The following is a 12,732-nucleotide window of genomic DNA, read 5'->3' as shown; positions in this document are numbered from 1 at the left end:
TCAGAGTATGGACCTAATATGTTGAGCAAGTGGCTGACATCCATTTCTCGTAAAAACAAAATCTGTCAATACAAACCTCCACCCCGTGGAGGTCCATATTATGATCGGACATGGTCGAAAGAAGAATAAAAGAAATGATCATGAAATCAAAAATCGCTCGAGTTAGGTTCCTTCAGAGACAATCAATAAATCGTCAATCATCAATCAAAATTAATGGTACAGTTTGGTTATGAGGAATACAGCGGAAAACACATTTTGAAAATACCTGATATACTGGATTACACCAATTTATTATACCAATATAAATAATCATATCAATATTAACCGTATGAAGGAATGGGTACTTAAGGGAGAGATAATAAAAAACAAGTTTGAGTATTATGTTGTATTTTAACAATTTACATTTTGTTTTACAGAATCGAGCTCAATATCCAGCATGGCGGACGATTTGGAAAACATGTCTCCTGATGAGAGTTACTCCAACTCGTTAAACAACGAAGATTGTATTGAGGTAAAACATTTTAACTAAACTGTTACATTGGTTTAATTTATCTATTGCTTATCATACTTTCTTGCCATGTGACAGCCCCGGTAGTATTAAAATATTTTTCAAAATCTCCTCGCGCTTTCTTAGCATTGGCAGTCGAGTTCCGATTAGTCGTTGCTTCCAAAGGCGCTAAGGTGTCCTGTAACCTCAGTCCGAGCTCTATTAAACCTGTCTCAGGATTTTCCCTATCAAGGTCATGAGAAGGAGTATAAGAATGTGTTGATTTGCGACGAAGAAAGTTGTGCAGCACACAGCAAGCTAGTATTGATATTTTCAATTTTCATGTTTATTGAAGCTTCTAGCAGCTAAAATGCCAAAAACATTTTCTATAATTCGCCTGGCTCTGCATGTCCGATAATTATATATTATTTTACTGTGATTTAATTGCCTTTGTGAATACGGCTTTAAGAAATCGTTACGTAATGCAAAGGCTTCATCGCCAATATAAACAAATGGCAGTGCATCAGAATTAGCAGTAGGTTTTTTTTGTGCAGGTATTTTTAATCTGCCTTCGTCTAAACGTTTGAAAAAAATAGATTTCTCAGTACGCCTCCATCAGAAATACGTCCATTTGTTCCAACATCAACATAAATAAATTCATAATTAGCATTTGCAATCGCCATCAAAACAATGCTGTGGAAATGTTTGTAATTATAAAAGTGGGAGCCGGCGCCTGCAGGTAGCACGATTGCAATGTGTTTCCCATCAACTGCGCCCAGGCAATTTGGAAATTGCCATTTACTATTAAATTCTTCTGCAATCGTCTCCATTTCTTCGTGCGTATCAGGGAACTGCAACAAAAAATAATCAATATTTTATTTACAGATAGAATATTCGCCTTCAACATCAACGTTGTCGACTACTCCAAGGTCGAATCTCAATAGAGCACCAGAACCCCCATCGTTCAAACGAAAAAAATCGAATGATAGCGCCAACAAAGTGTTAGAATTAATCACCGACAAACTAAGCAAGACTGAAGATGAATTTGATGTTTTTGGCAAAATGATGGCCATGAAACTACGATCGATGTCACAGGGACAAAGATTGCTGGCCGAGAAGCTGATGCATGAAGTTGCCTTTATGGGACAAAGTGACAAAATAATGCCAGCAACTACTGTTCATACTCAACCAGTTTATCGTATATTAAGCAAAAATGTACAAAAGCCGGTATAATAAATTAATGTTTTTTGTGTGAATAAATATCTTGTAAAATATTTGTTTTTTTGTTTGTTTTTTATGCCTATAAACCTTAAGGCTTAAGCGATACAACAAATGGTAAGTATTTGAGTTATGTTAGCATACCTATATTATTATGTGGCCTCATTTAGAAATCAAATTCCATGCTTGCTTTTCCAAAAATATGACTAGTATTACAATACATTCAACAGGAATAATTAAGTAGCTTGCTTACAGCCTATATGGAGAGTCCTGGCTAGGTACAGAATTCTAACGGTCTATTGAATATTTAGCATGTCAACGATGGCCTTATTTGTGACTATATATATAGGTACCTATCTCAAATGCATCTTGTCTGTCATTCTTATGCTGTTGCCGTCTATGAGTTATATAGGTAAAACAATCCACTAAACGTTCACTTTATAAGACCAACCGACGTCTACTTGTTAATTATATATTTGTAAATTTGCCCAACTTTATTTTCTTCTTCTTCTTTTCTTTAGACCATGTCCGATCCTAATAGGATCATATGGGCCTCCACAGAGTGGAGGTTTGTATTGACAGATTTTTGTTTTTACGAGAAATGGATGTCAGCCACTTGCTCAACATATTAGGTCCATACTCTGACTCATACACAAATTGAAAAACAATATGTGTACTAGCTAGACCCAGGATTCGAACCTGGGACCCTCGACTCTATAGGCCGGCATTTAAGCCACCCGGCCATCGTGGGTGTATTAGACTATGACAATGACGTATAATATAATACACACCTTGAAATATTCTCCTTTCAAAACGTCAATAATGACTTGGCAAGTTTCGGGAATTATCTTGCCCAGAGTTTGTCTTCCAATCGCAGTTCTATAATGCAAGTCAGTGAACGTTCCGCCGGCAGTCAAAAATCGCAGGGTTGCACATAATCTATCATGAGGAGAAATAGCTTCCCTCATAATAGTATTTTTTTTTAATAAATGGGGAGACCAAATTATACAGTTCTGTGTATACATCCTCCGACATTCGCAAATAATTGCGGAAATCGCTCGGTTGCAAACGCAATTCTCATATTAAATTTGTGTGGGATTATGTCGTTCGTTTCCTTAACCATTGTTTCACCCAGTATTTGTGTACCCTTTGCTTCGTTATTAGATTATCTGCCACCCAATAACCCAAAAAACACAAAACGTCGGTATCATTTAACGCCATCACGATTTAACTGTCAAATTTACGTATATTATCTATGCTGTCAAAGTCGACGGTTTTACTCGTCAAATTAATAATATACCTCGTTTCGTTGAACGTCTGTTAGCCAGTAGCAGAATGTAGAAAAATCTGAAGACTTATTGTCCTCGGACTTTTGGCTCGCCAATGGAGCGCTGGCATTAGAAAAAAGCAATAAAACAGTTTTTTTTTTTAAATTTTTTTTTTATTTCTCAACATAATCTCCTTGGAGCTCAATACACTTGGTTAGACGTTTCTCAATTTTTTTTAAACCGTCAGAAAAAAAAGTTTTCGGAAGGTCCTCAAAATAAGCATTTGTCCGATCGATGACTTCTTCATTTGAAAAAAAACGTTGTCCACTTAGCCATTTTTTTAAGTTTGGGAAAAGGAAAAAGTCACTGGGGGCTAAATCTGGCGAATACGGTGGGTGGTCGACCAATTCGAACTTCAATTCTTCAATTTTAGCCATTGATCGTAAACATGTGTGAACACGGGGATTGTCCTGATGAAAGAGGATTTTTTTCCTGTTTAAGTGAGGCCGTTTTTCTTCAATTTTGTTTTTTAGCTGGTCCAATAAAGATGCATAATAATCCCCTGTTATTGTTTTTCCTTTTTCCAAATAGTCAACGAAAATAATTCCACGTGCATCCCAAAATACAGTAGCCATAACCTTACCAGCTGATTTTACGGTTTTCGCCTTCTTTGGACATGGTTCGCCTTTCGCAATCCACTGCTTTGACTGTTCTTTCATCTCGGGAGTATAGTGGTGTATCCATGTTTCATCTACAGTCACAAAGCGACGAAAAAATTCATCCGGATTGCGTTGCATAAGCGACAACAGGGCTTTAGAGGCCACCACCCTATTGCGTTTATTGTCGACTGTGAGCAAACGCGGCACCCATCTTGCAGAAATTTTTTTCATGCCCAATTTGTCATGTAAAATAGAAATGACGCTACCTTTTGAGATCCCTGTAACCTCAATTATCTCACTCAACTTTAATCTTCGGTCACATATCGTGGATTTTATTGATCATTTCTGGTGTAGTCACCTCTACAGGACGTCCTGAGCGTGGTTCATCCTTTGTTGATGTACGACCACGTTTAAATTCATTTAACCAGTTATAAATAGTTGCAAGTGAAGGAGCAGATGTGCTGTGAACTAAATCCAACTCATTTTTTATTTCCTTTGCTGTTAACCCTTTTATATTAAAATGTTTAATAACAGCTCTAAACTCAATTTTCTCCATTTTTGTAAACAAGCATTTTTTTTTTTTAAATGTACGAGAAACACACAACAACCCGACCAATCTGGTTGAAACTTCGCAGCATACTGAATCGGTAGTGCCGCTGCATGAAAACAAACCGCTTACAGTACTAGTCGCGCCACCTGTCGGCTTTTCTAAGGACTTATTGACCCACCCTCGTATGTATATATTTTTGTAATTATTGTGATTTTTGATGACACAATTACAAAATAAAGAATCTCTTAATGTGTTCGATTGAGAATAGGAATAGGTATATTGAATATAGTAATAAAGTAGCTAACTTGACGCCTCGACTGCCAGCCGTTCGCATGAGACGATGGTAAAACAGGGCGCAGATAATTGTGTCACTTCGACGCGTAGGTACTCTATCGACTTTAAGCCCGTGTGCAAACAAAATTGACTGTTCCCCTCGCCTTTCCTTTCCCTGACTTCGAAAAACGTCTGCAATCGGTAACGTTAGGTAGCCGCTGCTATGAATCTTTTGGATTACAAAATAGTTTGTATTTTACGCGCGTCTTAGTTTGCTATTCATTTTTATTTGAAGGAAAATACCTACTTAACCCATATTATTATAAATTACGCTAGCATGTACCCATACTTTTAATTTTTTTTAAAATTTGTACAGGTATAAATAATCTAATGCATTTAAGTTTTGTACAGTGTATTCCATTTGAGTCGTTTTTTGCGACCCGGTTTTTGACTTACGGCATCTTCAGGCACTATGCGCTCTCACCAATGGTAAATAAACACTATCAACAAATGCAGTTAATTATATCTTATATAATAAAATTAATACAACAAAGTAGGTAAAAACTTATTACCTACCTATTGAGTCAAGATTACCTACATATTGCCTGAAGATGTCGAATGCAGAGATACAGAATTCCTCCAACTCACACGTATTTGTACATACAAAAAATAAACCACTAATATTATGTGTCATCACTGTTATCTTCAATAATAATTGGATAGGGAAATAGATACATTGCTATTTTTATTAGGTATGTTGGTAGTATTCTTTATTGTGGGGAGCCTCAACATCAGTCAGTGACTCGGCCTTTCAAGTCTCTAAGCCCGCCACTGATATAGATACACTGATGAAATTTATTTACGATAGTTTTAGATTTAATATGCACATCAGTGGCGCACCCAAGATTTAATATTGGGGGGGGGGGCAAAAAGGAGAATGTAAATTAGTCCCATAGGCTCTTTTTCTTCTTCACAGCCTAATATTTCGTTTATCGGCCTTTTGTCTATTGCACTCGGTGTACCTACACCATGGTCCCCACATCCTGAAACGGGACCTCAGGCTAGGATATTTGGCGGGCCTCCTACCTACCGCTAAGATTAAAGGCAGTGTGAAAGACTACATTAACGTTTTTCAAATTGTGTTTTAATATAATTGGAAATGTCCATGGCCATGAGTATAATAGTACCGCAGACGACTTTTTTTACTATTAAAGCTAGTTTGTGATGTGTGTTTATCTCACTTATCTGGTCAACCCGACACGCTGGGCCCCCCACAGCCCGGAACCCCAGGCTAGAGCCCTATCAGCCCTCCCCAGCCATAACCTACACCACTCAATTACAAATTCACCAATACTAAAAATGTTGTGGAACCGCCATCAAGTGTCGAGTTATGCCAAGTCCCAAATCAAGATAAATAAAAAAAACATTATATAAACAGTTTTAAAGTTACATATCAATTGTCTGCAAACATTTGTATAAAAACAATTCATAGATACTATTTTAAACAAATGTGCACTTTTTTTGTATTTCGCCACGAATAGAAAACATATGCAAATGTACAACAAACATGCAAGCGTGGACGTATCTACAGATTTTGTTTCACTAAAAGTAACGCCGTGTAGCGTTATAAATTATATGTGGCGTTATAAATTTGTATGATTCGGGCTGCCCAGACTACATTTTTTAATTGTTAACAATGTGTGCAGGTGAATACGTGCGTAGACTTCCAAATAGTTGTAACGTGCATTTGCTAAAAAATAAACGTAGATTTGCTACTTTTTGGAAAAAAATATGAAGGTAGTACCTACTTGACTTTAGTGCATTTTCGGTGACAAATTAAAGTACAAAAAGAGGAATACAATTTTGCAATATTTACAATGGTTTCACAAACATATTTTATCAAAACTATATAAGTCAGAAAACAGCATTTTTTGCACAAACGAACGCAATCAAAAAAAGTTGTAGATTTAACATTGTGTGATCCGTCACTTTCAGTAATAAAATTTTAATATTCAAATTACTTATTTTATTATAAATAATAAACTGTTAACATTTTCATATTTGTAAAAATACAATCACGGATAACGCACGTGTTTATGTGCTCTTACCTGAGGCCACATTACGTTTAATGTTTCAATTATTTGTGTTTTATCTTCAGCTGAAACAGCGGTCAAAATGAAAAATTTCACGAGCGATCAACAAATTTGTGAAAATATTAACATAATTAAGTATCTATTTGTATTGTAAGTATATTTTGAAACATATTAATATTTAATGAGACTAAATATCGACTTGGCGAATTGATGCCACATATTCAAAGTATATTAGTAATAAACTAAACTACAATTTAATTTCTAATTGCTGTTCTTTTAATACATTTATTTTTTCTTTCCGTTCTTTAATACTAGGTACTTAATTGTTTTTTCCTCTTGTCTCATTTTTAACTTCTTTTTCCTCTGACCTAATGCGATTTTAAATACATGTATTACTGCTCGATTTAAATAATGGTTTCTGTGTCCATTTGTTATTGGATTTGGGACCATCAGTTATTCATGTATTTTATAATATTTACCTTAATTGTATAGGTAAATATATGTGACTGATTGACCTTATGGGGATGATGAATAGGAACGAGGGTAGTGAAGTTGAAATGACAATAATCAGATAGGGTTGCGTGTGACAATGAAATTATCCACATAAATTTTATAAATGTCGTTATTAATTCAAGGTTACAAAAGTGACAGGTACACAGTTATACAGATAAACAAATACTGATTGATGAAATAAATGATTAAAGAATGCAATGTAAACAAATGCTGATAATGCGGATTCTTGGAATTTACCAAAGTAATCGATTCTAATGAACGTCTAAAAACGAGTGTCCTTCGTCTTAATTCCCTTCGCGTATTTATACCGCTGTTAACAATGAAAGGTGGCTTTGTTTTACTTGTAATATGGCACACAATAGCAGGGGCCTTAGATTATAGAAAAATATATATAGGGCTATTGCAAGTGTTTGTCCCTCTAAACATGACGAACTTTTTCACGCTCTTGCCTCGCCCTCTCCACGCTTCCTCCGCGACCCTTTCCTGGGTTATTTGAAAATATGTGTGAATGTGTACGTGTCGTAGACGTTAAATTTTTGTTAACAATAATATGTAACTGTTTGTTTCCTTAATAAATAAATCATAAAAATTGATTTTAATTACAACAATGTGCAATATCGGATATCATACGGCTAGCTTTTGTGCATATCATGTTAACATTGTAATTCTTTTGACACAGGTAACTATCGTAAGATCGCATTTCATACGATTAGATTTCTTTTGCTTAATTAAGCCATATACAAGTTTTACATGTTGAATTTATAGTAGGTACTTAAATAAGCTATGAGGGTTCAGAGACTGACCCCTGCAAAAATGTATACAATCTTAACATCTCAATTCGAATACTTAAATAAACTATGAACGGCTTAGAGTCTAACATAACATTAATAAAAGAAAAAAAACAATAAAAAAACTACTACATACCTATACATAACTATAATAATATTTGTATTCCTCAACTAGATGTTCTGTTCGGGACAACCCTTGATTAATAATATTTGTATGAATAAATCCAAGCAGTTGCAAACATTACCTAAATATTTTTTTTCTACAGAGTATTGTTTATTATACTTTCAAAAATCCAAGCATTTCCTAAAATAATTGGTTGTTTTGTACATATGCTAGCGTAACATATTTTTTTTTGTGTAAAAAATATATTAAAAAAATGGGCAAAGGTGGATGATTTCACGTTATATTATGTTCGACAGTTTTGGTAGGAAACAAGACATACTTTTAATTTATTCTATAAATTCCAATACTCACAATGACTAATCGATTCATTCAATGAAAAAAAGTGTTGATTGAATTCAGCTTAATACAAAGGTGACAAAAACAGATTGCACTAAAAGGGTAGTCGTTCGAGCGAAACCCGACACAGCGACCGTTTAAACATTATAATATGCCCTACTCCCAGGCAGCTGTTCAAAAATGCATATAATCGTACTAACATAGTATGTAAAAAAATAACGTTAATTTGTTCTATTGTTTATGTTTCGCCGGATGTGCGAAATTGACTATTATATGAAATGGACAGAATTTTGGCTAATTCATGTAATAATCAAGCCTGTTGGCTTATTCGTGAATTAGGTAAATTATCTACCGACTACGTGAATTCGCCAAGGTATGGAATTCTTAAACTGTCAACATGACAGTAGAAAAAGTAAATTTAATGCGGATGGTTTTATTAGTTATAATTGGACATAATATATTATTATTAGGTTAGGTTAGGTTAGTTTAGTTTAGATTAGGTCTTGTAATTCTGAACTCAACTGAATTTTCATTTTGAGGTTAGCTAACAAATGTCGACAAACTATCACAAACATACTATATTGCACGATTGATACCCAAGCACGAATCAACTCCCGAAAATATAATAAAATTCTTCCGTTATCATAATATTATAGTTCTAGATTTTTTTGCGCATAGTAAATGGATATGAACGTCATTGTAGTTATTGATTGGTATATTTTTAGAGCGCGACCATCTATTTTGACCATAGATAATATACGTAAATTTTGACCAATGCATGAGCATTTGACACATTTTGTTTATTGAACATTATATAATTTAGAAAAACACTTTCTGAGAGAGTATAGTAGAGCGTTAAAATTTGTCGCTATTAGTATCTCACACCGTAGCATATTGTATAAATTCGACGATTGGGGCGTTTACCCGTGGAGATGCAGGGTTCGATTCCCGGCCGGGGTGGTTTACTTTTTTCAAAAAAGATTTTTTCTATTGGTTATAATATACTCTCTCAGAAAGTGTTTTTCTAAATTATATAATATTCAATAATCAGAATGATATATTCTTAAAATCTTGTGAAATATTCGTTTGAATAAAAGAAATAGTTAATTACATTTAGTTTAGTTGCAAAAAACACCACTATAGCGCTACTATCTGATTTGATCAATGCATGAACTAGGTAGAAAAATTACTGCCGAATTCTTGGACTCGGCAGATATTTTATCTAATTCATGAATATATTCAAGAATTCCTCAATAATTGTATCATATTATTCTGTTTTATGTATTTCCTTTTGGATGTTACATGTTGAGTTCCATATTTTGTTTTAACTTTTTACGGATTATTCTGTAACAATATTGAATTCGTATGTAATACCTTGGTAGGGGTAGGGTAGGTACTATTATCATTTTTTGTCTTCATTTTTACTCTCATTTCTTTACTTGAGACGATACATCAGTGAAACGGCAAATAATTTTGTCTATTTTTTATATCTACAGGTAGCGTATTTAGGTTTTAAAACTAATGTACATAGGTATTTGGCTCTAACTTCAGACAGTCGACAGTGCCAGTGCCTAACATTTCAAAATGATTTATGGTATATGGCCACCGCGGAGTTCTTGACGAAGTGCATTCTGTACGTCCGGTTTTAGGCCACTTTTTCGAGCACTGCTGGCCGTATATTACAAATAGCACGAACAATGTTGGTTTTCAAGGCGTCAATTATGTATGGCTTATCAACGTCAACTAGCCACTCAGGAAATATTCCGTATTTGTCAAATCGCACGACTTTGGAAGCAAATTGACAGGGTCATATCACAAATAAACCTAATTCAAAAAGTCGGTGCTTGAGGTCGTAGGTATCCTGATTCGTAGTTTCATCCTGTTGACACCACATCCTGTACGGACCAATCTCATCCATATGTGAAACAGCAACAAATGTCATTGATCATGGGCCATTGTTCATTAACAAACCCAAAATAGGCGTCTTCGCTTAAGTAAAACATTATATGTGCAGTAGATAAAAATTCATCTCTCAAATAAGATATTCTTTGTCCACTTCTCCTTGCATGTAGCGTGTATTTTTAGTATGGATAAGTTATTGCACCCCTCACCCTGCTATACCTTAGATTATACAATCAAAAGTGTATGGAAAACCTAACGACCAATAATTAATAGGCGAAAGCGGGAAGTGCTGCAAGAGGGGGCAAGCCAAACGTTATTAATTTAATTTACAAATTAATTATGGTGATATTTAATAATAATATTTATAATTCACGAAATATTGAAATCAACCGTAGAAGTTTTCACTGGATATAGTAATTTTGAGTTTCGCTGTCTAAGAGTCATTCCCACACCCCACAACACTTTCTCCCATATGGAGTAGTATCGTGTAGTGAGTGTTCTATCAAATCATGTGGAATTTCGAAGTATGATATTAAAATATTGTTTATACTATTAATCGAGGTTGTTTGATGACATTTGAATATGTTTTGTGACCTTTGTTTCGCCTTCAAGCTAGGCAGGTGACAGTCACCCAGATTCGACTAGCCAGATATGTGATCTGAGGGTCATCAGTGTGAGGATCTTGGAGTACATAGTGGAAACATTCGATGATGGTGCTTCTCTACAGGTATTTTAACGAATAAAACATACGTCCAGTATAGTATAGGATAGTACACTCGCGGATGGGGGTTAGTAATTGTACAGAAATTTACCCAAAAAGGTATATAAAAGATAGCATTAGTTAATAGCTAATGAACGAGCTACTTTAGAGAGAGCTTGGGTTAACAGGAGTAAGAAATTTTAATACTTTAACATACCCTACAACACCTCTACGTGGCATCTAGCTATGTACGAGGTCAATCAGATTTGACCAGAAAAAGAAGATATACGCTGAGCGGATTAAAGTTTTACCTCGCAAATAATTACATCTTGAATAAGAAAAGTTAATAGTTTACATACATAATGATCCCTTAGCTCATTGACTGGACTTGTAAGTATGTGCGTTTAAACTTTATTGTTATATCGTCCACTTTTGAGCATTACAAACTATGATTTTTCATCTCTACTTATGTTCGAACATACTCGTCTAAAGGATAAATACAAAGTTATAAAGACTTAAGATTGTCTTAGTCTATTAGTTTATATATTATGTTCGCCTTATATCTATGTTTATATAAATCAATTATGGCAGCATACATAATTAATCTGCAAACAAATTTTGATTAATTCTGTTGTAGCATTACGGCATTATCTCGCTCACTCGTAAAGAGTTTATCTATGGAAAATTGCCCACCTAGTGTGTTCTCTTTCCACTCAATACACTTTATACTTCAAACAAAACGTGTGTGGAAAATTGGCCTGAGCGCTGGCTCTGTCTCACATACGGAGTTATATAGCAATTATAAGGAGAGCTTGCACTATATTACTAAATTTACGTAAATTTGCATAATAATAATACATATTTAAAATATGCTGCTTTTTACACAATTCTTTATATTAACAACAACGTATTTTGAAACGTCATTTTGATTATAATGTAATGGCAATTATATAATGTTAATTTAATCGATTTTATTCATTAAGTAATGGCATATTAAATTTGCTCGGTGATCTTATGTTATCAATACAATTAAACATTTAAATACATATTATTTCGTTATGCATACGAGTAATACCTATAAATTTATTAAATATACTACATATATAATACTTACGTATACTTATATTCATGACCGCTTAGGTTTTTGGACTCTTGGTATCCACAGCCGCTCCTGAATAGTTGTTAAACCGGTCAGTATGAACTGCGGGACTTACTCCTTGGTTCTTACTTTGGTTTTGTTATGGGTGGTTAACGTCATTTTATTTAGCGACAGGATTGATGATAAGGCTGAAAAATTCAGTTATGTCGTCATAATTTCACCTCCACGAACACTAACTGAAGGACAGTCCTCTTGTATTGGTGTCACAGGACTATGCACACTCTCCAACGACACTATTGCCATTTTACTCTCTCTTCGATGTTTAATAATGTCTGCAGCTGCTGAAAAGCAAAGTGAAAAAAAATAACAAAATGGAATATTATAACACATAAACAATTGATAATATTGAATTTTTTTCTAGGTTTCTACCAACGGATTTTTCACAAAGCATCACGATACAGGCGACAGTCAACATTCCTCAGATAATGGAATGCAGGATAGAATGATGCAGTATTCAGAAGTCACGATAGATGAGAAAGACATTAAAAAAGAAATCTTAGCACGCGATACTCCGAAGGAACTTCGCCTTATTCTAAGAAGAGTAATCCATTTCTCACGTAATTTAATTTGCTGCATTTGTAGCGCAGTTTTTGGTAGCAGAAGTGCTCTAAAAACTCACAAAATTGCTCACATGGACATAATTGATGATCAATATCAAGTCA

General features: G+C 34.5%; 1 protein-coding gene across 2 annotated transcripts in view; it reads right to left on the bottom strand.

Moving 5' to 3' along the window:
• Positions 1–359: 359 nt before the first annotated feature.
• Positions 360–12,732, bottom strand: part of LOC147077327 (uncharacterized) — a 233,451-nt gene continuing 221,078 nt past the window's right edge. For both annotated transcript variants that reach the window (XM_085940796.1, XM_085940797.1), the window contains one exon: positions 360–1,338. In XM_085940796.1, coding sequence (XP_085796922.1) covers positions 1,063–1,338 — 276 coding nt within the window. In that variant the 3' untranslated portion in view covers positions 360–1,062. The remainder of the gene's footprint in view (positions 1,339–12,732) is intronic.

This window comes from Rhyacophila brunnea, unplaced genomic scaffold (assembly GCF_057557595.1).
Source record: "Rhyacophila brunnea isolate RB1 unplaced genomic scaffold, BYU_Rbru_1.0 scaffold_13, whole genome shotgun sequence".
Lineage (NCBI taxonomy): Eukaryota > Metazoa > Arthropoda > Insecta > Trichoptera > Rhyacophilidae > Rhyacophila > Rhyacophila brunnea.
This window is presented reverse-complemented; position numbering and strand designations above follow the sequence as displayed.